Genomic DNA, 25878 nt, shown 5'->3' on the forward strand with positions numbered 1-25878 from the left:
AATTGGTCCGGCACACGCACATGGCTAATGAATGAACACCAGCGGTCAGGGAACGGGTGTGCTGGTGGTACCAGGTTGTCGGGGCAACCGGCCGTTCGATTGTAGCCCATACAAATGGTGGGGGCTGGATACACACAGTGACTGGACACTGGGAGCGTGTTGACGTTGGGCTTGGCGCTGCACAAAATCGATAGGTTGACCAGGAGTGTGTGTGGAACCATGCAAATACAGCGAAGTTCATCCGACGGCTGCTAGCGAGATCAGTAAATCGAGTACGGCCACTAAACCCATAAATGCGGCAAAGTGGCGTCCTGTTTTTACACTTGCATGGGTCTGATGCGGACAGTTGGCGGCGTGGGTGGCGGTGGCAGCGATGCCCAATTGCCAGAGGAGGCGGTGACCACCCTCAATCATTGCCCGACCTACCGGCAGATTCCAGGTGCCGGAACGGGCGCAGGATCAGCACCAGCCAAGCGAGTACCCGTCCTGTTTTCCACCAACCGTGGACTCTATCTGCGCCTGGCCCAACCACTGGCGGATCAGATGGAGGTGCTGACACTGCAGCCACGCGGTCAGAACTACAACATCAGCTTCTGCGACCTGGAGCGCTGGGTGAGTTCAATTAGGTAGTAATGCGTGTACGGAGGTCACACAACTCTCACTCTCTCTGCAGAGCACCAATCGGGCCAATGTGGTCAGCCTGGAGGACACCTTTACCATCATGCAGCAGCGCAATATGTCGCCGGAGTCTGTGAACTACCAGCCACGCCTGTGGAAGAACAACGTCAGCTACAGCCTGATGCACTGAACTGAAAGCACCTCAAGATATAGATTATGTCTAAACACTGCAATAGCAGAGAAGTCTCGTATGTAAATTACAACTCTTTTTACTTTAATTAATTGCTAAAACAGAGTTCTAAATCGATTTACAATCTAGTGGGGATGCATGTGAAGGTTTTTCAGGCTGTGTTACTGGTCAGCGAGGCCATCAGAAACTCCATTTTGTTGAGAAAGCTCTTGCCCTCGATTTTGTCGAACCTCACCTAGAAACGAATCAAAATTAATGGCTCTGTTTTCTGGTCTGCTTTCCAAAAGTGGACTCACCTCCTTGAATGTGCCTCCCAGATTCTCCCACAGCTTTTCCGGCACCAGTGGACTGGGAAAGAAGTCCTGTCGTGGACTTCTCGCTATATAAACCTTAACATCTATCTGCGGATCGCAGCGAATCTGAACGGCAATCATGCGATCGCTATTGGGAGAGGCCAGAAGGCAGGAACTGGCATTTCCCAGCGGCTCCACCTTGCCGACACCCAAGTGGTTGCTGTTCGACAGCACGGTCCAGGACATGCAGCGAGCTAGGCTGATCAGGCAGGAGATCTGGTGAGAGTTGATCTGGCAGAGGATCAGGTCGCGGAGTTCCTGCGGTTCGTAGGACAGCCGCATAACGCGTCCATCGCGGCAAATGCATTTAAGAGAGCGCTCCTTGACGTGAATGACCAGCGAGGTGCGTCCAATGGCATCGTAGCCGTGCGTTACAATGTTGATCTTCACACACGACATGGTGGGACTGTTCATGGCGTTCCAATGCGACACTATCTGCGGATCCTTCACATCCCTGGCCAGCGTATCGAGCACATATTGTGTTCGCTTGCGCATGAAAATGTGCTGCGCCTGGGCGATGATCTGTTCGAGTATGGTCTGCGACTTGGTCATGTCCAACAACGTTTCCCGATCGGCGGCCATCGGACCGGCTAGCATGCGCTTCTTAGTGGGTCCCAATGGTGCACTGGCCGGATGGGGAAAGGGATGGTGTGAGTTCTTGTAGTGCACCTCGCGCAGAAGCTGATGCAGCGAGTGTTCCAGCACATGGTCATGATCGTTAATTGGCGCCGGCTGGCTGGAATCGAAGGTGGTTGAGTGGCACAACGAGATAATAAGTTGGATGTTAGGCAGCAGAGTGGCGCGGATTTGGTTGCCGATGACCACATGTGGAATTGGTGCCTGCAGTTGGATAGCTTCACGTGCCAACTGGGCAAATAGCTCCTTGCAGAAGAGCACATTCTGGGCGAACTCCAGTGTCTTCTGCCAGACACCCACCTGGGCTGTTATATTGGGTCCGTGGCCCATCAGATTAAGCTGAGCAGTGCACAAATCCTCCTGATCCTTCTGTGTGATCACCTTTATGTAGGCGACACCCTGCAGCTCCGCTGGAACAATCACTCGCAATGCGGAGCTGGCTTTAAGTTGCATGCCATTGTTGCCGGAGGTGCTACTGCTGCTGTTGGATGAGCTGGGGGTGTCCTCATCCCCGGTCTCTTCAGCTTTGGTCACCTCGAAGGTGCCGCTCATGCCAAACTTTGAGCCCGCGGTGCGGTAGCTGAGATCCCCGATAATCGCATTGGACACCTTCTTCAGGCGCCAGTTCTGTCGCAGGCGCAGTAGTTCTATGTGGAAATCTGAGACATTGCGATTGCGCTGCTCACTGTGCGCGTTTCGCAGGCGTTCAGCGCCACTGAGGAGCACTTGGGCTGCCTGAGAGATGGCTTTCTTGCGGCTGTACACCTGCACAATGGGCTTGGTGTCGTCAGCCTCCTCCAGCAGAGGATCGAGCACTAGATAGCGCTTGTCCTTGGCAATGGAGATCACATCGGACAGAACACATATCTCCGTGAGCGCATCCTTCAGCTTGTTGCGCACCGCATCCCAAGGCCACAGGCTCTCTTGGAACTGAGTGGCGTCCTTGTCCTCGTCGGCAGCGGCCGCCGCCGACTTCTCCTCCTTTTTCAGGTCGTCCAGCGACGTCTTGCTGAAATCTATGCGTGCCGCACATTTCGCCAGACTTTCCGACAAAGTCGGCGGCCTAAAGAGAAAAAAAGACGCAGAACCCAATTAATCTTTGAGTAGAGGGCTTGCTGGCTAGCGGAAACACATACGGCTGATACAATTCGGTGCCATCGTAGCCAATCTCACGTATCTGGTTCTCGCACGTCGTTTCCACTGATATATTCACGGAATTCGACATATTTGCGCCGGGAAACAAAACATTTGGGTTGTCCAAGCAAAACTAAAGAATAGTGCTGCAAAACGTCTGCGGCCGGCTATCGATAAGTGAGTGCTCGAAAACAACACTTTTTTCCAGGTTAGTAACGAAGGCAATCTATAAAATAATGATATTTAAAAATGTTTCGTTTTCATTTAATATGTGTTATAATGAAAAGAACTTGGCCACGTTCATTTATATGCAATGTATAAGTAAGCAGCAGTCAAAAAAATGTCCTTAAATGTGAATAAAATCTGTTTACCATAAAGTTTTCTCTTTTGAATTTTAAACCGCACTATTATTGTGCTCCTTGCCAGAGTTGCCACCCAGTGTCAATTGGTAAACACACCAACACTGGAATCATTACTTTCATATTTCTGACTTGACTTGAATTAGCATCTTCAACTCATTCCGGACACCAAGAGATTTAACCCAATAATGCTGTTTCTGAAGGACAAGCGTTCCACTCTGGACGTAGCAGAGCACACAGTAATCATACCGAGCATTTGTGTGGGGAACGCAGCGCAGCTGGCCTGCGACCTGTTGATCGCGTCCAAGGAACTCCGGCGAATTGGATCCATCACACATCCAGCCCTGATTCCGGTCTACGGACCCTCTGCCTATCAGCACGAGCCCCAAGAGAAGGTCTCCTCCTGCGAACTGTACGAGGGCACGGAGGATAAGCTACTGGTGGTGCAATTCCGGGCGCCATGGGTTGCCCGCCACACCGCGCATTTTCAGAAAGAACTAGTGGAGCTCCTGAAGGGCGCCCGACGTGTAGTCATTCTAAGCGGCAGTTTCGGCTTCGAGAAGCGAGTCATTGAGGAGTCGCCGTGGGCATACCGCGCCAGCGAAAATTTCAAGGAAGCGCATGCTGCCCAGCTGGGCAACGAGGAACTGATCAAGTGGAAGGAGCACAAGGGCGATGCCATCTACGGCGGCGGCAATGCCCTGCAGCTGTTCAAAGCCTTCGAGGAGCAGAAGGTGCCCGTCATGCTGCTATTCCGATATCTCCTCGAGGGCGACAACTCCACAGACGCATCTCTCATCGTCCGGGAACTGAACGAACTCTGCGAAGACTTCCTTCAGCTGCGCAACGGTGGCGATGGCAGCTTTAAGCTCACAGTGCCCAAGTCCTGGAACCTACTATTCGGCAATGATGTTACGGAACTTCTGTTTTAAGCGTCTACATATATTTTTCGGTGCTTTCAAATAAATGTTAATCTTTTGGTGTAGGATAAAAGATATTGCTAGAGGTGTGCTCCCGAAAGAACTCTTTGCCATGCTCCTGGTGGTCCTGACGCGTGGTCAGCGTCTGCCCGAAGGTGGGCTCTCCTGCGTGCACACATGCTCCCAGCCAGGCGCTTAAAGTTGGCTCATCCGACTCGTAGATGGCGAACTTTGACTGGAACGGTCGCATTTCCATCAGCTCCTTGATTAGTCGCTCCTTGAGACCCTTGAACTGGGCACAACCGCCGGTTAGGTACACGTGCTCAACCAGGCGCTGCTGCTCAGCGGCGGGAAATAGCTTCAGCACGAACGCTATTAGTTCTGCTAGCCCTGCCTCGGAGCAACCAATCATGCTGGGCTGGAATAGAACCTCCGGCACGCGAATGTTCTCAACCCCAAAGTGCAGCTGGTAGTTCTCGGCGGCACTCTGTGGCGAAACATTGGAGTTGCCATCGGTGTTGGCATCATAGTGATTTAGGATCTTATCGAACTGCAGCAACTTCTCGTTATCTGCATCCGAGTCGCTGTCGTCGTTGTAGCGATTGATCCGCTTGTACACGTCCCAGTCATTGTCGTTCATTCCAAAGCCATCGTCCTCTTCCTCGCCATTCGCCTTGCGCCGCTTCTCGTTCTTGGCCAGTGATGAAATGATTCGCATCCGTTCCTGCGCGGCGTGGGTGTGGCGCTTGGCCTGCTCGGATCGCTGCTGCTGGCGGGCCTGCTTGCGCCCCAGAATTTTTTCCCGCTTGCCCTGGAGTTCGGCCAACCAGTCCGCCTGGGACATTCCCTCTGGAGGTTTCGGCATCTTATTCAGCTTCTCCTGCTGCTTGCTGGGACGCGGAGCACTCTGAGCCCTCTCCTGGACACGCTTAATACGCAACTTTATGGTGGCAATGAGAGAATCCAAGTCCTCCAAAGTACCGATCTGCTGTTGCTGTAGTGCTCGCTCAAATTTGTCCAGCTTTTTCTGCTCGTACAGTTGCCTCAGCTTGTTGTAGACGAATAACTGCTGCTCATCCTCGCGGAGTTTCTCCTGCTCGCGGTTTTTTTTTATGTCCAGCAGTCGGTGCGCCAGCTCGCGACGCTTCTCCTGCTTCTGCTCAGCGGTTAGCATGGCGTTAGTGGCGGTCACCGCATTGTACGGCAGTTGTATCTTCATTATGTGCTCGTCGTAGTAGTCCATCTGGGCCCATTGCATCAGCTCCTCCCTGTAATCCACAGCAATGTGGCAGTGCTCATGGACCAATTTCTCCATTCGACTGATGGTGATGGCGTTCAGATGGACGGGATACTTCATTTGCATGAGCCGGAAGAGGTAGGTGATGATGTGGTAGCCACCCACATTCAGGCGACGCACATGCTCCAGCTGGAGTTTGCCATCTAAAACGGGTATGACGTGGGTGGTGCTGTAGCCAAAGGAAATGATCAGGGCATCGGATATCTAAGGGGGAATCTCGTATTAATTGGATGTAAGCAATTGCATGGGCCAATAAACTACATTTTTCTGCTTTTGCTGGTGATGCTTCCAGCTGTAGAGCGCATCAATGCCGTAGGATACAGACGGAATGCCGTAGCACTCGAAGAGCAGCTCGTTCATCTGCTGGCGGCAAAAGTTGGGGTTGGCCAGCGCCTCTGTGAGGATGATTGGGTGGTCGATCTTGTCCTGCCCATCGAATCCCATCTTAGTAAATATGTAGTCGAAGATCTGCTCCTGGTGATTCCAGTTGGTTATCACATTCCGTTCGAATGGACTCTTCAGATGCGCACGCACCGCCTCGATGTTGGTGATGTCGTTGCCCACCTGGATCTCGGCAGATTGCTCCACTACTGTCTGTGAGGAGGATCCCTCCGAGATGTGCTGAGCAGCTGCTTCCTTTTTGCGATCCTTGCGCGGCTTGGTCAGGACATTGCGGAACCGCAAGTCCGGCTCCTTGGAGTCGCTCCAGCCCACGCGGCATTCGTAGGACCCATTATCGATGATCAAAACACGTTTATCCGCCATTACAATTGGTTATTTCATTACTTTTCAGTCGACAAACAAACTCAGTCTCGCTTTCCACCCAATTCGTAAACAGTAATGCCGCAAAACCAGTGTTGCAGGGTGCCATTTTCCCAGTGTCAAGTCAAAATTCTAGTGAGATATTTTACAATATTTCATTTTTATAGAAGATCTCCAAGAGTGTTTTTAACTGTTTTCGTAAAAAATAAAATTAAAATAGTTTCGATTTTATACTGAAAAAAAATGTTGCTTGTATTAGCTTACATTGAATCAAAGTACATCAAGGAGGAGGGAAAGGTAACTACTACCTTACTTAATTATCTTATGTATTACTGGTTCATTGTTCAGAACATTCAGTGTCGTAGTGCCAAGGTTACTGTAAAACGAAAGCTTTGGCATAACGGTTTTAAAGATTCTCCAATAAAAAAGCGCATCAGCGTCTTGAATATTCTAATTGGAAACACACCTATTTTGTACATTAGCAATTGTTAATTCAAGTTTTAATATCTTCTCTTACATAAAATGTTCGTCAAAGTGAAATTAGATGCTGAGGGAAACACAAGCGTGGTATGCAGCTTTCTTAAGCACGCACATATTTTACAATTGCGATTTATAAATGGAGCTATAATTAAAGCTTAAATTTAATAAATATTTTCATTTTTCAATCCCATACAGATGCCGGAAATGTTCGAGCTCCACAATAATGCGACCATTGGTGAATTGAAGCAAAAATTGGAGGTAAAAGTGGGTCTTCCCTTGGCTCGCCTGAACGTACAGAGTTTTCACAAGTCCTTAGAAGATGAAGAGTTTATAACAAGTTTGCTCAGAATTCCGGATAATAGCGATTTTAATTATCCGTCGACAACGCTTAATGGGACAGCATTTTCGCTGTACCACGAAAATTCATTTGTAGGATTTCTCCAATTCTATACAATTCCAGAGGGCAAGAGCCAACTGGATTTCCTTAACATGCCGAAGAGCTCAGTGCTTCTGCCAGTGGACAGGCTTCCGCACTTTTGCGAGGTGTCCAACTCGCAAGATTCCTCCGCATCCAGTGCGTCGAACCAGACAAATTGCAGCTTCGAATCCGCAAGCTCGAGCGCCAGCTCCGGAGCGCGAAAGACGAAAATGTGCTCCTCCGATGAGGAATCGGCTGTCAAAAGGTGTGTGTGTGCTTAATAACTATACAAATGATAGCTCTGAACCCAACTGATCCATTCACAGAATACGAAGCAACCAAGAGAACAGCGTGGTCAAGGTGGTTCCGCAGCAGAATCTGCTCGCGGACAAGCGAACCGGCAGTATGGCTTCCATTTTTGGTTCGCAGGTCAACATGATGCCCTGCTACAAGACGGAGACTAGCAGTACAAGCAGCTCAGTGGAGCAGGCCGAGGAGTGCAAGACTAAGAAGAAGGACTGCTGTATGCCAAAGAATTGCCGCAAGAGGGATACCCGGCCGCCGTATGCGAACACAATGCCCGAGAATCGACGATACGCCTTGGTGATAACCAACCAGAGTTCGTGCTCGGATGGTGTGGACACTGTCGCCCTAATGGAGCACTTTCATTCCCTATTCGAGGACAGTGGATCGAGCGTCAGCGATCTCAATTTCAGTGAGTGTGCCTCAACGCAGAGATTCGACTGCAACATGCTCGTGGTCTGCGAGGATAACGAAACGGCCCAATGGGTCATCTCAGCAGTCGAAGGTGTGGACCCGCCACACTCCTGCCAGCCCTTCATTAAGTTCTTCGGCCTACTGAGAACCGACTTCGTCCTGCCCCTGGTCAGTCCGAGCAAGTCGCTCTGTGTGATCTTCGCATTACTGGAGTCACAGAACCCGGGCTTGAATACCGACAAGTGGAGCGTCGTCAATCGCTCCACTGTGGACGGCCAAGATGTGGACAGACAGGTCGCAGAGTTCTGCGAAAACGTCCTTATTGAGGTGTATATCGACGAGGATAGCAGGGATTTCATCGTCGATCGGTGTTCCAAATTGCGATACTGCTTCTGGCAACTTCGATTCTATTTTATGTAGGATTTTTTGGTCTCTCCAAATTCACCGTTAACTTGTTGAGATATACCCTAATTGCAGAGGAGTATTAACTCGAAATAGTAAAATTTTATGAAGTGTACGCATGAATAAATGTTGTTAAATTGAATTTTCCCTCCATGTATCGAGCATATAGGGTACAAATCTGTAAAATAAAACAATTTGTATTATATTAAATATTTATTTATTATTAAATACGTACATTTAATACAAGAAGTAAAAAAGCGCGGCAAAGTCGGAAATGGAGTGACCGCACACTCGGCCAATGCGCGGATTGGTGGCCTCGCGCGCTGGTCACACTCGCGAATCCAGTGCCCACAGGCAGAAGCAAGGAAAACCACCACCCGAGGATTAGCGGACAGGAGACTGCCTCTCGGCAGCAGCAGCAGCCATTCCACATGGAGCCCATCGACATTGCGCGTCTGGAGGAGGCGGTCGTGTCGTTCTACCGCTCGAACTCGCAGAACCAGGCGATCACCCATGAATGGCTTACCGATGCGGAGGACAGTCCACAGGCCTGGCAGTTTTCCTGGCAGCTAATGCAGCTCGGCAAGGTGAGTACCCCGCAGGACCTGCGCATCAATGCATCAATTACCCGGATATGTATACTCATGCACCTACCGCCCACCGTCCACCTCCCACCCATTCGCCCCACCGCCCACACAGAGTCAGGAGGTGCAGTTCTTCGGAGCCATCACGCTGCACTCCAAGCTTATGAAGCACTGGCACGAAGTACCGCCCGAGAATCGCGAGGAGTTGAAGCAGAAGATACTCGAGTCCATCGTTCGCTTCGCTGGCGGACCGAAGATCGTCCTCAATCGGTTGTGCATCTCGCTGGGCGCCTACATCGTCCACATGCTGGGCGAATGGCCCGGCGCCATCGAGGAGGTGATCAACACGTTTCAGAATCAACGGATGCCGAATGTCAGCGCCGATGTGCAATTGTGGATCATGCTGGAGGTGCTGACCGCCATTCCCGAAGAAGCACTGGTCATCCATACGTCTGTCAAGCGGGTCGTTCTGCGCGCCGAGCTCGCCAAGCGAGTGCAGTTGGTCATCCACACCGTTGAGCGATATCTGAAGCTGCAAATGAACCGCGTTTGGGATGCCGAGGCGTACAGTAACATGAATAGGGCTGTCAAGTGCGTCGGCACCTGGATCAAGTGAGTATTCAATTTACACAATTACTGTTTACTTATTCTAATTGAGCTTCCAACTCGGACAGAAACATCGGTTACACTATTGAGGGCTGCGTCACCATCACCGCCGTGCTCCTGGAAGTGGTGCACAAGTGCTATTGGCCCTGCATACACGCCGGTGACGGCTGCATGACCGCCGATGAGAACGAGCTGGCCGAGTCCTGTCTGAAGACCATGGTGAACATCATCATTCAGCCAGACTGCCACAACTATCCAAAGACGGTGTTTGTGCTTATAAAAATGTTCCTGGACTCGCTATCCGAAATCACAAAGACGGAATGGAAGAGGGAGAACGACAACGAGGACATTATCGTACATATCTACATGCTGTTCGTCTCTTCGGTGGAGCGACACTCAACGCTGTTGCTAAGCGGCATCACGTCTGCGGATCCGGAACTGTCTATCCTAGTGCATCGCATCGTGCAGGAGATTCTCCATTGCACGGACAAGCCGGGCATCTACCCGGTGGAGGAGTCCTGCAGCACAATGGCCCTGGCGTTTTGGTATATGCTGCAAGACGAAGTGTTCGCCATGTCTAACGATGAGCAGAAACACAAGTGCTGGGAGTACATCAAACCATTGTACGCCCATCTAACCAGGATTTTAGTGAGAAAGTCAGAGCAGCCAGACGAAAAGTCGCTCGCCAAATGGAGCTCCGATGATTTGGAATGCTTCAGGTGCTACAGGCAGGATATATCCGATACCTTTGTGAGTGGTTGCTGCAGTTAGATACTCCAAATCGAATGGATTGGCTACCGTTTTCAACGAGTAACAGGCATAATATAGCTTTAATTTTATTTGTTTTAGATGTATTGCTATGATGTGTTGAATGACTATATCTTGGAGATTCTGGCTGCCATGCTGGACGAGGCCATTGCCGATCTGCAAAGACATCCCACACACTGGACAAAGCTGGAGGCGTGCATCTATTCCTTTCAGTCGGTGGCCGAGCACTTTGGTGGCGAGGAGAAGCGGCAAATACCACGGCTGATGCGGGTGCTGGCCGAGATCCCCTACGAGAAGCTCAATGTCAAGCTACTGGGCACTGCGCTAGAGACAATGGGTTCCTATTGCAATTGGCTGATGGAGAATCCGGCGTACATTCCGCCAGCCATTAACCTACTGGTTCGCGGCCTCAACTCCTCGATGTCAGCACAGGCGACGCTCGGTCTGAAGGAGCTGTGTCGCGATTGCCAGCTGCAGCTGAAGCCGTATGCGGATCCGCTCCTAAACGCATGCCACGCCTCTCTAAACACGGGCCGCATGAAGAACTCGGATTCGGTGAGGCTTATGTTCAGCATCGGAAAGCTAATGAGCCTGCTGCGGCCGGAGGAAATACCCAAGTACTTGGATATTATCGTCAGTCCCTGCTTCGAGGAGCTACAGGCCATTTGCCAGGCAGATTCGGTGAGTAAATATAAATATATATATAATCAGTTGCTAACCATTTCTTTTGTTGCCCTAGAAAACTCCCGCTGCTCGAATTCGCACAATCTTCCGGCTGAATATGATCTCCACTCTCTTCTCGTCCCTAAACACGGATGTGGACGAGCAGGCGACGGACCAACCGATTGTGCAGCCAGTTCTCCTCGTCATGCAGCGCACGATGCCGATCTTTAAGAGAATCGCTGAGATGTGGGTGGAAGAGATCGATGTCCTGGAGGTAGGGCAATAAAAACACCATTTTTATATGTTTAATATATGTGTAACCCATTTATAGGCCGCTTGCAGTGCGATGAAGCATGCGATAACGAATTTAAGGAGCAGCTTCCAGCCAATGCTGCAGGATCTTTGTCTCTTCATTGTGGCCAGCTTTCAGACCCGATGCTGCGCTCCTACTCTAGAGATATCCAAATCGGTGAGCCTTTCCAATATATTGCAAGAGGCTGAGAGATCTAATTGAATCGTTTGTTTCAGGCAATTGTTATGTTCTTTAAGGACGAAGGATGCAAGCCGCTGATGCAGCAACTTCTAAGGGAGTTCATTCAACATAGCTTTAAGCTGTTTGAGAGCACTCCCGAGCAGAACTTCTCCAACATTTCGGACACCATGGAAACCTTCTTCGGCTGTCTGACGCAGATCATTAAGAAAATCCCTCAAGTGTTCGAGGACAAGACACTGGCCTACGATCGTCTGGTCTTTTACGCCCAGCGTGGAATGACTTTGCCGGAGAGTGGTGCCATCCGCAATAGCATACAGTTTCTCACCCACTTTGTGATGCAGTCGCGTAATCATGCCCACGTCACCGAAGTCGTCCTGGCCACCGGCGAGCAGACGCTGTACACGGCGATGATGTGCGTGGGCTACCTAACGCCGCGATCGCAGGTGGACAAGTTTGCGGACATCCTTCTCGCCATGAACAGAAAATATGCCGCTGAGATGGCCGTCTGGATGAAGTCCCTAATGGCCACTCCCAATTTCCCCACGCAGCTCATAACCGACGCGGATAAAACGCGCTACACAGCTCTTATTATCAAGTGAGTGGCGTTACTTATATATATAAATATTCCTAAAGCTTTTATTAATTTTCTTAATTTTTCACAGGGAAAAGGTCAACAAGAGGTTATTGCAACAACATCTGTCGGAAATGGCAATCAAGACCCGAGGACTTACAGAAAAGTTCCAGTGAAATGAGTGTGGCCAAATGACATCTCTATCCATCCGGATTTTGATCTAGTTTCTGTAATTGTATTTAGTTTGTATATTTAAATAGGCGGCAATCCAATTTTAACTTAAGTTCAAAGTTCTCGACTTGATAAACTTTTATTTATAATTTTTACAAAATTACATGCTCCATTTACAATTTGCACATATATATTGTTTTAGGGGTGTATAACTCATTTTTTATTTATTGTTTTCACTTTTAGTAAATGTTTTATAGTTTTTGTTTTTCCCATATATAAGTATATGTTTAATTCTTATGTTGAAAAGTTTGATTTTCACCGTTTCCTGTATGAAAAAATCTGCCTTTCTATGAATTACGTTCCCTTTACCTTTCCACCCATATTATTTTTTATGCAATTTTCCACATTGTGTTTGTATCTATAATGCCAAAAATATGTAAATACATCTCTTTATATAATATATATATATATATATATTTGTGTCTATAGCTAAACTGAAGCCTTTCGTTTTTGGCGTGTACAGCACTTGGTAGTGGTAGCAAAACTCTTTTGATCTGCTTCGTCGCCTTTGTCTAGATTCTAGATTAGTTGAGAGTATCTGCATAAATCCTTGTCTAACGGACCCGGTAATGACTTGACTATGGAACTAAACGACTGGGTTGACACGGATCCAATATTACATGTTTACATATAGATATAGAAGTATAGAAGTAGACGCTACGACCAGCAATGTCCCAGTCTGTTGTGGTGACGTTGTAAGGATGCTTATAGGTATATATATATATATATATATATATATATAGTCTCCTGCCTGGTTATCAACTGTGCTTGGTGGCCCAGAAATTGGGACATCTCTATTCCTTGGCGGTCCGCAGGATACTCCACTGCCAGTCCAGGACAAACAAAAATGCCTAATTCCTGTCGATCGGTTCTCCGCACATATATATATATATATTTCTATATTTAATAGTTAATACATACAAAAATACACTCACGCACATACATACCACAATTTATGTGTGTCCTGCTGGGCGATTTGTTTCATATAAATATATTATTGGTAAGCTGCTCTAACTGCTAGGCTAAATAGCGTACAATATTTGCAAATTTTAGTCGTGGAGTAGTAAACATGTTTCATATAGTATGTGTGGTGGCATGTGGCATGGATGTGTGGATGTCATATAGCTATCTATGTATGTATGTGGCAGAAATCGGGGGATATATGCACTCAATCAAGGTGGTAAACGCCTACGCCTTAAGTTAGACAATTCATATTCAACTGTACAATTATATTCACGCGTTTACTGAAATGGTAAGAGCATAGTTGTGATACCAGATTATTGCACAATTAGATCTAATTGATAGGGCTACAGCTTAAGCAACGCTAGCAGCAACATGCAGTGGGTAAAATATATAAGATTTAAGAAAATATATAAGAAAGTCATTCAGGGCTAAGCTTCACTGTGGCATGCGTTGGAGCAAAAGGGTAATCTTAAAATGCATGTGCAAACGAAATAGGAGCTAGATAATCGATCTCGTTGGGGATTCTTGATCTTTATTGTTACTATGCATTATAGATAGGTGTTTTGTATGTTTATATATATAGCAATTGGCTTGCATCCGTTGCCACGCCCCCACTCTAAGCCCCCAAATGCAAATGCATCGTTCAAAATTGTTTGTTCTAGTTGTGCGGTTTCTATCCTTCATCTCTGGACTTGTGCTTCTATATATGTTTGTATATATGCTTTCTGGCCTTAGTTTGGAGTGTGTATTTGGGTAGGTTTTGTGGACTGACTATCCTCCTTCGCTGGAGCTACGAATATTGGCGGCATCGGCTGGCCAGCTCCCTCCTAGCAGTTTCCATCCGGCGGCGGCGTGGTGAGGTACTCATCCGTCCGCTTGTGCTCGTTGAGCGCCTTGACGGTTCCGCTGTCCGAGGGCAGGTCCGATTTCCGGCGCAGCAGCGGCTTGTCCTTGTTCCGCTCGCCACGAATCTGTGTGGAATGGGAAGGGGGGTTTGGCAATAGAAAATGGACCCGCTTCTGACACTAAGGCATCGCAGCACACACACACACACTGGGCGAGTGAAGTTACACGGTGGTGCGGGATGATTGCGTTACGATATCGAATGCTGTGGTGCTGGGTGGAAACCCGATGACGAACTTGGTTTTAGTTTTGGCGATGCCCACCAGTTGGGCAACACACGACGACTACGATATATATACATCTGCACCCGAAAGTCGAATTGTGTTACAAAGGTCGGAGATCGAGGAGTGTGTGTATGGTTTCTGGTTCTGAGTTGTAAACAACATGATACATTGGACATTGGACTAGAGTCATGCTTGAAAATGGTGAATCACTTGAGGAAAATTAAGTTAAGTGTGCAAATTAATAAATGAGAATCCTTTTGATGTTACAAACGGGACGCGTTCTCTCATTGAAATGACCACAAATGTGTTGATGGATGAACCAAGGTGTAATTAACATCTAAGTAAGATAAACTACATATTAAATGATATGTTCCGCCCAATTTCTATGCTATCAACAACCAAAAGTGCAGGCCAAATGTGAGACACACAGATTAGATTAGTTGTTGTGTCGTGGATGAATTTGCATGGATGCGTTTAGGTTGGCAGACAGTGAGGTAACCAAATAATTAATAAATAAATAGACAAAGTTAAAGATATACAAATATGTATTTTTTTTTAAATGACATGAGTGTGATTATTTTAACAGACATTCGTTCGATTAGAATTAGAATTAGAGTTGAAACAGAGTGGGCCTTAGCTGGGCACAGCTCACAGCGACGCCAGGATCACACGTGGCGGATTAGTAGTTGTTTAGTGTTGTTAGTGTGGCAAGTGCCTGTCTCACCTCTCGGGGCTCCTGGTGCGCCTGTTTCTGGGGCGGCAGCGGAGGCGGGTGCTGGCGCGCCTTCTGCTCGCTCTGATCATACGCTAAATCGCTGTTCTCACTATATTGATCGTACAGGGCCCGGCTCTCGCTGACCGGCAGGCAGTCGTTAAACCGGCTCGCCTTTGTCCACTCCGGGTTGGTCTTGGCCAAGCTCTCCACCTGTTGCCAGAGCTCCTCCCTTTGCGACAGCTTCTCACGCTCCCTGCAATGCAATAAAGTGCAGAGTTCAGTACAAATACAACGCATGGTCCTATGAAAGTTAACTATCAACTAAAGTTAACACATACATCTGCTTCTCTTGCTTGTAGTTCTTGCTGCACTCGTCGAAAAGCCGCTGATTCATCTCCATGAACAGCTTGAGTGCATTGTAGATCAGACCGTGGATGGTCTTGTTCCAGTGCGTCTTTGAGTTGCGATTGAGCGCTGGGAACATGATGGGTAATATCAACGCCGAGTTGTCCGATATCAGCGACATAATGTACTCGTTGTTCCAATAGTACAGCGCACGCTCGGCCACCTGAAAATGAGGCGAAGAGACGCACTTGGCTATCTGGCGGAACAGCGGCACCATCACCTTCTGGAACTCGGCCGGCTCAATTACGTCCAACAGCTCCTCCAGCTCGTTCAAAAACATAACCTCCTTGGGACTGTGCGTCTTCGGCCAAAATTTAAGCAGGCTTCTGCAAGAATATTGAAATTTATTTTTTTTTATAAATTTTATAACAAAAGATAGCAGCGATTGGATAATTACAGAATGCGCAAAATTAGGAATTCATTACTCACTTGATGACCGCCTCCGATAAGCTTGGATCCTTCTCCAGGAACTGCACCACACAGTAGGTGAGCTGCGGATGGTAGACCGAGAGGCTCTTGGCTTTGTGCAATGGCAGCAATACCTTAAGTAAAAATTGTTTATGCTCCTCCTTGAGCGGCAGAGCAAAGCCATTGATAATGCTACCCAGGATTTCCAACAATTCGGCTATGCCATTATGATGCTCCGTTTCATAAATAAATCTAAGTGTGGAATGCGATTAGTAGTGTGAGGCATTACCCCATAGATATTCATATCCATGCCGAGCTCACCTGTAAAAGACATTGTTGATCTGCTTTCTAATAAATGCTCTCAAGCCCAAAAATTTTCCATAGATGCGATGTAAAACAGTCTTTAGGAAATCACGTTCACGTGGATCCTCCGAATCGAATAAATCCAATAGTTGTAATACAAATTGATGGTCGATAAAACGTTTTGCCATGCTTGGTTGAAAATCTGGTGACTCCAAGAAGCGCAAGAACAGCTCGTAAACGAGTTGTAGGTGCGGCCAAGAGGACTCCAACGTGGGTTCATCCTCCTCCGGATCGAATTCGGCACCATTTGGGTTGGAGGATGGCGGCAGAGTTCGGAAAAGGTTGACAGCAAACTAATGAGAACAGATAGGTGGGTAAGCATGTGATATTAAATAGGTAAAATAGGAGCTTACCATATTGATTGCCTCCGGGTAAATAACTTCGGTTATTACGCCATTTTGGTTGGTGAGGAAATCGACCATTTCGTGCAGAGCCGCCCGCTTCACCTCCTTGAACTTGAGGTCGCTGAGCGGCTCGGAGAAGTCGAACAGTGTGCAGCATTGTTGGATCTTCTGTATGAACAGCTCCTCTCGTTCACTGGCGGCGGTCTCTATGGAAATACAAATGAAATCATCATTAATTTCAAAATATATCAGTGGATATATCAAACAATATATAAAACATATAAAATTGACCTTAATATGAAATAAAAAGCACCTACAACTACAAAAACGACCAACCAAAAGCAGGCAAGCGAAACTCAAAACGAACATAATGAAGATCAGAAGAAAGGATCAAGTAGCTGGAGGACCTCAGGCCCAAGGGCAATGGCTGGAATAGCTCCATCCATCGCCATTGGCCCGGATCCATTCGGGATAGCAACCTCGCAGTGCAGGCAGCGCCATGGCAACCGAAGCGGTGGGTGGCGTGTAGAACAGATTCCGGTCGCGAGCCCTTCCCGGACTGCCCGTCAGCTGTTGCAGCGTCTGGGGCGAGGGCTGAAGACCCGCCGGATGACCCGGCAGTATGTCACCGTTCTGCCGGATGCTTAGGCTCGATGTGGTCACCACCAGGGTGGCGTTAGATGTCACCATTACTGCTGATGACGCGGGTGCTGCGCCGCCATTGCGCTGGCCAATTCCCAATGAGATGCTAATGCCGCCCACCAGATTCTGGGCCACCGTCGGACGCAGCTCCTCTGCGGGCACATCGCTGGTGGTGGGAACAGCGACGACGGCGGTGGCGGCGGACGACGGCACAGCCGCCGCAGAGGATGGGGATGATGAGGAGGAGGTGGCCGCCGCTGCTGCCGCCGCCGCAGCACTGGTACCCACACTCTTGGTGGCATTCAGTATGTTCTTTATGGCCGCGGCCGCGCTCACAGGTGACTGGATGATGAGGAAGCGATGAAATGAGAGCAGAGTATGTTTTTGATTTATCAAATTTCGGTTCGTTCAATTGGGATGAAGTGTGTGGATAGTGTGTGGAGATGCTACTAAATGGATTAGCTTCAAGTCATTTTTGGTCACGCAATAAGTACAATGCAGATAAAACTTTAATAAACAAGGTACTTGAAATGTTATACCAAAAGCTAATTCAATTAGTGAAAGTTTGGAGGAAAGTGTAAAATTTGTGGTTTGTACTTGGAGGTGGTGATGTGGTTATGTGTTGGGTATTCAGATCGCTGAGTGTGTATGTATGGACAAGACCAAGCTGCAAACCTTGCTGGCGGCGATGGAGCTGCTGGCTGCGTTGTTGGTGGCGGTCGATGAGGAAGCTGACGAGGAGGACGCCGCCGAGGCAGAGGATGCCGCAGCGGCTGCCGCCGATGCTGCGGCGGATGTGGCCGCCGAGAAGTGTTGCGCCAAAGTGGACACAAGTGAATTGCTGCCGCTAGCGGCGCCCGATGTCGTTGTTCCAGATCCAGATCCTGATCCAGAGCCTGCTCCTGCCGCGTTCTTCGACATGCCGGCATTCGAGGATATCGAGAGCGAAGAAGTGGAGGACTGCGATCCAAATGGCGAGGAGGCAATCAGTGCAGCTGCAGCCGAATTAGCTCCACCACCGTACGTGGCGGCCGAGGATGAGGCCGAGGAGTTAGCAGCCGCCGAGGCTAGCGAGGATGAGGCCGCCTGCGAAAGCGAGGACAGGGCCGAGGCCGAGGAATTGGAGCTGGTGGACGAGGACGAGGGTGAGGAGGATGTGGTGGGTGCTCCTCCTGCTGCTGCTGCCTCTGGCGGTGAGAGGGGCGTTTTCCGCCCCTCGAACTTGGCCTTTAGCTCCTCCACGCTGCTGAACCTGAATCGGCTGCCGGTCTGTTGCTGCTGCTGCTGCTCCTGACCCTGCTGCTGATCCTGCACCTGATCGTCCAACTCGTCGTCGGCCAGCTGATCTAGGCCGCTGTGAAACGATGGCGATTTGGGTATGCGAATGCCGATGGCATAATACCCGGCTGCAATGGGCTGCGGTTCCTGCTCCTTGCTGGAGGATTTAATGGGAGCCGGTTTCCTTTGCTCTTGCTGCTGCTGTTGCGATTGCTCCTGCTGCTGTTGCTGCTGTTTGGGACCTTTGAGCCCGTTGCCCGTCAGCAACATAGCACCGAAGACCATCTCATTAGTGCCGGCACTTGGAGCAAATGGCACTCGGTTTTAATCTTGATACGGAACGCCTGCTTTTTTACCAGCCGCCCCCGCCGACCAACAACACATGAGAAAGACTACACTAGAAACTCAATTTGGGCACGCTAAGTATGAAACTATAGAATCTGTAATGGAATTGCAATATAGATAATGGTTTAGATTAACGCCGAATGCGATTATGCGCTGATGGGAACACAAAACGAAATGAAATGCAAATGGAAATGAAAATGGAAATGACAACGCCTCTGCTAAAATGCTTCTTTTGCCACCAAATGGCCATAATTACGTGGAAAAACTTACGGTTCGAAGGGGATCAAATGAGGGAATAGGATAGGAGAGCAATTAACTTGGGAAACGAATATTTTCAACTAATATTAAAGTTTTCGGGGCACTCGACGTTCACGGTCTTGAAACGGTTCTTTTTTGTTGCTTCGACTGCTGCGCCAATCGGAAAAATCGATATCGAGAGAGAGAGAGAAATGGAGAGAAATTTCGTGAGCAGCAGACAGAGAAAATGGAGAGAGCGAAAGTGGGCTGGTGGGCAAGCGAGCCACAATAACAATAAAACCTCATAAAATAAAATAGTATTGAACAAGCGAAATTTGTTTATTCGATTTGTGAGTCGAAACCGCCCAAGCAATTAGCAGAAAGGTATGTATATAACGCAATACGATGACATTAATGCTGCACAGAAAAAAAAGTGTAACAATTTCATAATCATTATGGGCAGGTATTACATTTTATGTACATATATGATTTTTAAAAATATTGAATTTATTTTTTTTTAATTATTGATATACACAAGAGTCATAAAGAAATGCCGTTGTATGTATGTAATTTAAGATGTTCTGTGAAATCCTCTAGTGATGCTTTCTCGCAGTGTAATGAGAGGCTGCGGAGAGAGCGCATGTGTTGAAATTCCGGTGAGGGAGAAATGAGGAGAGAGAGGTGTAAATTGATGCGGCTGCTTGATTCACATGTGTGAGTGGCCGTGCGTCAGTGTTGCCACCCACCTAATCAGACGACACTCCCTTGACCTTTAACTTTCGCGTACGTGATTAACAAATAATAAATAAATTACAACAGCTGAGCGAAATTAATCAAGCGCCGGCCATATAATCGTTCAAGATCGGCCTGCCAATCAATATTCCCAACAAGCTTGCAGGTCGTAGGTACACTTTACAGAGAATGCCTGTTGTAAGTTAAAGCTGCACTTATATTGATGGAAATTTACTGGATTTAATTGACATAATATATGTAATTATGCATCGTTAAGGGAACTACTACGTTTTGTACAATCTGTTTTAAGTGCATAGTTGCATACAGACTTGATTGGCGATGTTAGTAGGTAACATTGAAACTTCAATAAGAAGGGCATTTCATATCGCCGAATCGGAACCCTGCCCTGAAATGTATGCTACGTAAGAAAGCAGTACCAAATTCAACCCCTTACAACCGATCTGCATGCTTAAGAGATATCGATCTGAACAGCTGGCAGTATATGTATTATAAAGTAATATACTAAGTAGTAGGGTCTACTACTCCATGGCTACTCACTCTCGTTTAGCGGAATGAGGGCCGTCAGTTCGCAGTTCTTGGAGGCATTGTATCGGGCGCTGGTCTGGCGCTTCTCCTTGCGGACGATCGGGGTGCCGGTGATGTTCAGGACCTTGCTGATCGGCGTGGGCGGCGGTGCATCGTACGGTGGTGTGTTGTCCTTGAGTTTGTTAGCCTGCAAAGGGGCACAATTGACACTTATCTGATTATCGTTTCCCATTTCAACGGCTTGGCTTATGCTTAGTAAATGAAAATAGTTTTAACAACGAAACGAATGCAAAGCAATATACGATCGAATCAAAAGCATACTCAAAACGTAGCACTTGCAAAATCAGAGCAAATCAGTTCAGTTCGGGTTGGTCCCTCGCTGCCATTTTGACCATCGGTTTTACCTTGGACTGTGCGAATCCTTGACGCCTAAGTCGAGCTGCCTGTGGGTGTGTTTTAGTCTGAGTTTAGTAATGCCCAACATTGAAATGTGCTCTGGGATCAGGAAGCTGGAGTTCGGTAGGCTTTCCATACACATATAGGATTATATTGCTGGCGTCTACCAGGGATTCAGGTGGTGGCATATATGTTTGTATATATTTTCCAGGCACTAACATTTATGTATTTTTTAAAGCATTTCATTGAGCAATTTGTTGGTAGTTTCAAAAAGCAAAGTGCTTGCCATATACTTTATAAGTTTTATCAGAAATGTTCAATAATTTTGCCGTTGGTGACACAAAAATTTAGAAATTTTAACATTTTTCATTAAAAGTTCATCTAGTTAATAACAGGCATGTGAGTATAAAGTTTTGTTTAATCAACTCCGTCTTTTGTTGACACAAAAATGACGAGAAATCGTATAAAATCTATGATTCAGGGCAATCTATTTATTCAATCGAAAAAGTGTTATCAGAACGTAGAACCCAAGGTAATATAATTGAAAAGATAACGATTTGTAAACCAAAATTAAAAGCAATAAAGAGTTGTCTAAATATGTGTTTAGACATAAGTACGCACAAGTGTATAGTGTGAACATTTTGATTTTATTTCGTTTATTTCGGAAATAGCGAGTAGCGAGTAGTAAGGTATAGGCTATTGGCATACCCTCAAAACTTTGCAGCCCGCTAACATCGAATACCGGACTGGGAACGTCTTCATCGAGATTTAGTTCTACTGCAATCCCGGAGGATAGTAACATCCGTTCTTGCTCATCCGTTAGGGGTTCGGCGGGACTCCAACCTAAAAGGTTCTTGTTCGGCAAGAATGAGCCAGCTGGCGTCAATTCTGCAGGAAGGTCCCATTGTGTAGCGATGTCGATATTGCTGCGTTGGCCGACTGTAACAGTCATGTCCATCAACATCCTATACACAACGACGAACGGAGAGGGAAGCGTTTCATAGTGGTTGTGATTTGTCACATTCACACGCCCTCGTTGTAATCGGTGATGTTACCGATTCCATCCAAGTAGTGTCCAATCTCATTAGGTATTACCATTGAGAGGAGCTTCCTTTTTAATGCTTCATAGGAATTAACCCCGTCACCTCGTGCGGTTAGCACAAACTTCAACCGCTTCCGCAGTAATATTACGCAATAATACTGGAACTGTGACTGAGAGAGGTACTTCTGCATAGCTCGATCCTGGCGTGTCATCACGCGATAGGTCGATGTAACTAGCTGGATGTATTGGCAGAAGTCGAGTTGAAAATGTCGATCTTTCTCGCAAGGCACACCTGCACAGGCGCCATCCACTAGGATGGCATCTGTCAACAAGACGTCGTTCTTCTCAGCTGTAAGTGTGGTGCTCAGCGCTTTAGTCGCGATCTTGGGTGCTGGGTTTGAGCCAGATGATGCTGCTAATCCCGTAACTCTCGGCTGGCCAATCGGTCTATTAGTTCTTTGCTGATTGATTATAGATGGCGCTGGAGTTGAAGGGGCGGAAGAGGCATCTGTTTGATCCTGGGCACCTGGTTGGAAGTGTCTTACTTGGCGAGGACGTCGACTTTGTTTACGGTCAGGTCGTTGCTCTTTCTGCTGATGTTCTTGCTGTTGATTCATGACGTTGTTTGGGCGATCTCTGATCTTTAACCAATTGCTTACTAACAAATGGTTATAGTATTTTTATATTTATATTTATAGTTATTTATAGTTTGCCTACTTACGTCTTAACACATATTTAGACAGAGTGCTCGATTACTGTTATCACTTACAAAGTCATTAAATGCTATTTATATCTTTTGTTAAATAAAGACTATTTCGTCTATAAAAAAACCAATGAAATTAATTAAAAACTCAGATATTTAAAATAAAAGATCTAATAAGTTTATCTCTCCAAAAAATAGTCTAATTGGAGATGTGGAAAAGGGGGTGCAGATTGGCTTGTCAAGCACTTGCGATACAATTCCAATTCGATTTGTTTGTTAACGACATACACTCATTTAATAATTGGCAACATTGTGAATCTAATTGGTGTTGGTCAATCTAACTTGAATCGTGCGGGGTGAGGGGCAGCAACGATACTATAACACACATCATTTGCACTGATTAGATAAGATAAGGCATAGGGAAGTATTGTGCTCTGCACACACTCACACACACACAAATGCACAGTGTGCGAGTAAGCATTACGAGTAAGGTTTACGCTTACGCCAAAATAACGGTAGGCATGCAATTAGGGCGACAGGTGAAAGACAGAGAGAGATCGTAACAGAAACAGAGAGAGAGACTGTGACTTAAAGACAGCAAGAGAAAGAGAGTGAGTGAGTGGGGGAGTGTGGTGGGGTGGGCTGGTGTTTTGGGGCAGAGCTACTCACCAAACTGCTCAATGGAGGAGTGCCGCCGGTCACCACGATTGTGGATGTTATTCCTTCTACTGTTGTTGCTGCCGCTACTGATGCTGCTGTTGTTGTTGTACTTAAGTTACTGTTACTCTCTTTGATACCGTTAGTGGCCGATGCCGGTATGACTATGTTGTTGCTGCTACTGCTGCTGATGCTGCCGCTTGTGTTGCTATTGTTGTTTGTGGCCGTTGTTTCGTTTTTGGATTCTGCCGCTGACGCTGTGGCCGCCGCGATTGTTGTTCTTGTTTCCACAACTGAAGCTGCTGCTGTTGTTGTCGTTTCTGATTCTGCTGCTGAGTTTGGCGTCGCTGACGACGTACTGCTCTTTATTGTTGGTTCCAACGCCTCGTTATCCATAATACGCAATCGATTCTGGCTCTTTTTGGCTCTTTGGATGTGCTCTCCTCCGTGTTTTATAGCGATTTTTTATTTTTAACAAATATAAAATACGTATGAAAAGCAGCGAGAGAAAAAAACGTAAACAACCGGACAAACAAACAAATACAACAGGCCTGGCTGGACCGCTCTCAGTTGATTGCTATCTGAAAATTATATTTGCACTGTGGAGGGTCGAAAGAAAGAAATTAACGTAGCAATAACTAAAGGAAAAATAACAATAGCATCACAACACACCGTGCAATTAAGCCACAAAACAACACACTCAAGCAGACACACACACACAAACACACGCAATCGCATTCGCATTCAAGGGGCGCTCGATGTAAATTAAGGGTTTACTGAAATCTACCACGAATCTTCTCATCACTATTATTGCTCATTTGTTATGCAACTTCATGGAAGTACTTCCAATAGTTTCTTTTTCCTTTGATCACTGTACAGTGGAACGTGCATAACTCGAATTATCTATATAATACATGCATACGCCGCTATTAACTTAACCATAACTGTAAACACATTGCCAATGGGAAACGGAGCAACCTTTAAGAATCTCTCGCTGCGCGCTTTCCAATTGGAATTGCCTTAATGGCGGAAAACCGCTTCGGATCGGAGTTCCAAAGTTGTCACAAGATGTCCACACAGAACCGCGATCATATTCTCCATTCTCTAGCATAGAAAATCCGGTTCTAAACGGTACCGAAAACACGTTCATGCAGCGTTCCTCCGATTAGTGCTGTAACTTCCAATTGGACAAGTGTTGTCGGTCATGTCGAATTTCGGATTCCCATTTAAATGTTAGCATTAACACTTTGTACAGGTCTTCAGGCGTTTCATTGTTTGGCATTGTTCAATTCGCATAAAACTATACTCGAAACGGAAATAAATAACAAAAATGCCAAAATACTCGCGGCAGAGAGAGCGCACTTGAAAAGAGAGTAGAGAGTGAGAGAGCAAGCGAGACGAGCAACAAGTTGAGAAGCAATGGCCGTCGACCAATTGCCAGGGTTGCCAGACATGCCAATGGAAATGAGGGAAGAAGAGCGCTTATGGGTGGTGTTGGTGTTTTTCAAACATTTTTTCATTTCTTTTTGGAGGTGCAAGGATGAGCATTCTTCAACACAAGTATTGTTGGGGCACTCAGCAAGTACTCATAGGTATTGTTGTTGCAAGAAAGGGGTGAAACAGAGAGGGAGAAAGAGACGGAGACAGCCAGAGAGCGTAAAAATAAAATGTGTACTAGGCACGATTAATAGTTGTAGTTGCACTTCCAAGACCCAAACACACAATTATTATATATATATATATATGTGCACATATATAAGTGGGGAAACAAATATAACTTTGAATGTCAAGGGGCGAGGTTAATTTGTGGGTTATATTTTCAGAGGGGAGTTTTTTAATGGGTCTTATTTCGCCAAATTACCGCCAGAAGCTGCAAGAACTTGTTCAATTTGGCCCTGCTGCGATATAGGTTCGCCAACATCAAGTTCACTGCTGATAAAAGCTAGTTCTTTACGTAAAATGCGAATTCTAACAAAAACGCTTGCACACGCACACGCACACAGAATCACAGCACAGAGCACACACACACACGCACACCCCGCTCTCGCGTTAAAAATTCAGTCGTCGAGGCTATACGAATTATTTGCGCTGCAATTTCTTTGATCGCTGCGATTCGCTTCGATTTTCGCGTGCGAATTCCACAAGGCTCGCTCGCGAATTTCACACCCAATTACTCGGCGGTCTATCGGCACCGGGGTCAAGTTCACCTTTTCGCTTAGAACGCACAACATCAACGGTCTGTGCAATTGTAAATAATAATTTATGTAAACTGTCTTATTCACGCAACGTTGTCGGTGCTCAATAGAAAATAGAGTTACCAGGGCTGCAGGCGGGCGGCGGCGTTGCCTGACCCAGCCGGCTCTTTATAGTTTCTTTTGAGAAGATTTTAGTGACTCCGGTTAAAAGCTAAAACCAGCTTTGGCTTATGCATTGGTACTAACTTAAATCAAAGTCATTAAATATTATATATATACTATCTATATAGTACTGTCTTATTGCCCAATGCAAAAGCTCTAAATATCATTATTAATTATAATAAACCAAATGTTTATAAACTGTTATTTAATTGTTGTTCTCGCATAATTTAATTTTAAAAATAATATCTTTTCGTGGTTTTCGATAGTTTGTACATTAAATATAAATAATTAACATTTAACATTTGGCACTTTACAAGTTTATAATATATATTATATAAATTATTTTGATCGTTTAAAAAACGATAATTACGAAGTAATCAAAATTTTTTTTGTAAATTACATATTAGCAAATATTG

General features: G+C 46.6%; 8 protein-coding genes across 14 annotated transcripts; 4 read left to right on the forward strand and 4 right to left on the reverse strand.

Annotated features, from left to right (window-relative positions):
- Window positions 1-120: 120 nt before the first annotated feature.
- On the forward strand, window positions 121-900 carry LOC6616648. Its single transcript, XM_002040969.2, has 2 exons — window positions 121-612; window positions 674-900. Exons 1-2 carry the CDS (start codon window positions 328-330, stop codon window positions 806-808), a joined length of 420 nt encoding a protein of 139 aa, XP_002041005.1. The 5' UTR covers window positions 121-327; the 3' UTR covers window positions 809-900.
- On the reverse strand, window positions 872-3077 carry LOC6616649 (mediator of RNA polymerase II transcription subunit 17). Its single transcript, XM_002040970.2, has 3 exons — window positions 2934-3077; window positions 1105-2860; window positions 872-1043 (listed from the first exon to the last, which is right to left on the reverse strand). The coding sequence occupies exons 1-3, from the start codon at window positions 3020-3022 to the stop codon at window positions 960-962; spliced, it is 1929 nt and encodes a 642-aa protein (XP_002041006.1). The 5' UTR covers window positions 3023-3077; the 3' UTR covers window positions 872-959.
- A 320-nt stretch (window positions 3078-3397) lies between these two features.
- LOC6616650 (proteasome assembly chaperone 2) lies at window positions 3398-4285 on the forward strand. Its single transcript, XM_002040971.2, has one exon. It carries the CDS (start codon window positions 3479-3481, stop codon window positions 4220-4222), a length of 744 nt encoding a protein of 247 aa, XP_002041007.1. The 5' UTR covers window positions 3398-3478; the 3' UTR covers window positions 4223-4285.
- LOC6616651 (actin-related protein 5) lies at window positions 4212-6371 on the reverse strand. Its single transcript, XM_002040972.2, has 2 exons — window positions 5769-6371; window positions 4212-5711 (listed from the first exon to the last, which is right to left on the reverse strand). The coding sequence occupies exons 1-2, from the start codon at window positions 6270-6272 to the stop codon at window positions 4260-4262; spliced, it is 1956 nt and encodes a 651-aa protein (XP_002041008.1). The 5' UTR covers window positions 6273-6371; the 3' UTR covers window positions 4212-4259.
- Window positions 6372-6401: 30 nt separating this feature from the next.
- LOC6616652 lies at window positions 6402-8480 on the forward strand. Of its 2 annotated transcripts, none has more exons than XM_032722124.1 (3): window positions 6402-6566; window positions 6945-7432; window positions 7494-8480. In XM_032722124.1, the coding sequence occupies exons 1-3, from the start codon at window positions 6513-6515 to the stop codon at window positions 8302-8304; spliced, it is 1353 nt and encodes a 450-aa protein (XP_032578015.1). In that variant the 5' UTR covers window positions 6402-6512; the 3' UTR covers window positions 8305-8480. The 2 variants fall into 2 exon arrangements, with proteins under 2 accessions (XP_032578015.1, XP_002041009.1); XM_002040973.2 differs by lacking the exon at window positions 6402-6566 and adding an exon at window positions 6677-6836.
- A 134-nt stretch (window positions 8481-8614) lies between these two features.
- On the forward strand, window positions 8615-12327 carry LOC6616653 (importin-13). Its single transcript, XM_002040974.2, has 8 exons — window positions 8615-8873; window positions 8986-9482; window positions 9545-10226; window positions 10326-10925; window positions 10984-11181; window positions 11239-11376; window positions 11436-11995; window positions 12063-12327. The coding sequence occupies exons 1-8, from the start codon at window positions 8718-8720 to the stop codon at window positions 12145-12147; spliced, it is 2916 nt and encodes a 971-aa protein (XP_002041010.1). The 5' UTR covers window positions 8615-8717; the 3' UTR covers window positions 12148-12327.
- On the reverse strand, window positions 12266-25416 carry LOC6616654 (serine/threonine-protein phosphatase 2A 56 kDa regulatory subunit gamma isoform). Of its 6 annotated transcripts, none has more exons than XM_032722120.1 (9): window positions 19063-19165; window positions 17845-18887; window positions 17007-17511; window positions 16537-16733; window positions 16142-16476; window positions 15842-16072; window positions 15346-15738; window positions 15017-15260; window positions 12266-13446 (listed from the first exon to the last, which is right to left on the reverse strand). In XM_032722120.1, the coding sequence occupies exons 2-9, from the start codon at window positions 18730-18732 to the stop codon at window positions 13444-13446; spliced, it is 2796 nt and encodes a 931-aa protein (XP_032578011.1). In that variant the 5' UTR covers window positions 18733-18887; window positions 19063-19165; the 3' UTR covers window positions 12266-13443. The 6 variants fall into 6 exon arrangements, with proteins under 6 accessions (XP_032578011.1, XP_032578012.1, XP_032578013.1 ...); XM_032722121.1 differs by lacking the exons at window positions 17007-17511; window positions 17845-18887; window positions 19063-19165 and adding exons at window positions 20320-20494; window positions 23118-23704; window positions 25313-25416 and having other exon boundaries at window positions 13077-14136; XM_032722122.1 differs by lacking the exons at window positions 17007-17511; window positions 17845-18887; window positions 19063-19165 and adding exons at window positions 20320-20494; window positions 23118-23704; window positions 24967-25104 and having other exon boundaries at window positions 13077-14136.
- Window positions 20537-23105, reverse strand: LOC116801587. The gene is made up of 2 exons (XM_032722125.1): window positions 22467-23105; window positions 20537-22403 (listed from the first exon to the last, which is right to left on the reverse strand). Exon 2 carries the CDS (start codon window positions 22360-22362, stop codon window positions 21727-21729), a length of 636 nt encoding a protein of 211 aa, XP_032578016.1. The 5' UTR covers window positions 22363-22403; window positions 22467-23105; the 3' UTR covers window positions 20537-21726.
- Window positions 25417-25878: the final 462 nt, after the last annotated feature.

This window comes from Drosophila sechellia, chromosome 3R (assembly GCF_004382195.2).
Source record: "Drosophila sechellia strain sech25 chromosome 3R, ASM438219v1, whole genome shotgun sequence".
Classification (NCBI taxonomy): domain Eukaryota; kingdom Metazoa; phylum Arthropoda; class Insecta; order Diptera; family Drosophilidae; genus Drosophila; species Drosophila sechellia.

Bases quoted from the DNA above. Each gene is read 5' to 3' on its own strand.
- LOC6616648 (XM_002040969.2), top strand. From the start codon at position 328: ATGGGTCTGATGCGGACAGTTGGCGGCGTGGGTGGCGGTGGCAGCGAT. The intron at 613-673 runs GTGAGTTCAATT...CTCTCTCTGCAG, and splicing joins TCTGCGACCTGGAGCGCTGG to AGCACCAATCGGGCCAATGT.
- LOC6616649 (XM_002040970.2), bottom strand. From the start codon at position 3,022: ATGTCGAATTCCGTGAATATATCAGTGGAAACGACGTGCGAGAACCAG. The intron at 2,861-2,933 runs GTATGTGTTTCC...TTTTCTCTTTAG, and splicing joins GGCACCGAATTGTATCAGCC to GCCGCCGACTTTGTCGGAAA. The intron at 1,044-1,104 runs GTGAGTCCACTT...ATTCGTTTCTAG, and splicing joins TGGGAGGCACATTCAAGGAG to GTGAGGTTCGACAAAATCGA.
- LOC6616650 (XM_002040971.2), top strand. From the start codon at position 3,479: ATGCTGTTTCTGAAGGACAAGCGTTCCACTCTGGACGTAGCAGAGCAC.
- LOC6616651 (XM_002040972.2), bottom strand. From the start codon at position 6,272: ATGGCGGATAAACGTGTTTTGATCATCGATAATGGGTCCTACGAATGC. The intron at 5,712-5,768 runs GTAGTTTATTGG...ATTCCCCCTTAG, and splicing joins ACCAGCAAAAGCAGAAAAAT to ATATCCGATGCCCTGATCAT.
- LOC6616652 (XM_032722124.1), top strand. From the start codon at position 6,513: ATGTTGCTTGTATTAGCTTACATTGAATCAAAGTACATCAAGGAGGAG. The intron at 6,567-6,944 runs GTAACTACTACC...AATCCCATACAG, and splicing joins ACATCAAGGAGGAGGGAAAG to ATGCCGGAAATGTTCGAGCT. The intron at 7,433-7,493 runs GTGTGTGTGTGC...ATCCATTCACAG, and splicing joins GAGGAATCGGCTGTCAAAAG to AATACGAAGCAACCAAGAGA.
- LOC6616653 (XM_002040974.2), top strand. From the start codon at position 8,718: ATGGAGCCCATCGACATTGCGCGTCTGGAGGAGGCGGTCGTGTCGTTC. The intron at 8,874-8,985 runs GTGAGTACCCCG...CCGCCCACACAG, and splicing joins AGCTAATGCAGCTCGGCAAG to AGTCAGGAGGTGCAGTTCTT. The intron at 10,926-10,983 runs GTGAGTAAATAT...TTGTTGCCCTAG, and splicing joins CCATTTGCCAGGCAGATTCG to AAAACTCCCGCTGCTCGAAT.
- LOC6616654 (XM_032722118.1), bottom strand. From the start codon at position 18,732: ATGGTCTTCGGTGCTATGTTGCTGACGGGCAACGGGCTCAAAGGTCCC. The intron at 15,261-15,345 runs GTATGTGTTAAC...ATTGCATTGCAG, and splicing joins TACAAGCAAGAGAAGCAGAT to GGAGCGTGAGAAGCTGTCGC. The intron at 14,137-15,016 runs GTGAGACAGGCA...CATTCCACACAG, and splicing joins CGCACCAGGAGCCCCGAGAG to ATTCGTGGCGAGCGGAACAA.
- LOC116801587 (XM_032722125.1), bottom strand. From the start codon at position 22,362: ATGAATCAACAGCAAGAACATCAGCAGAAAGAGCAACGACCTGACCGT.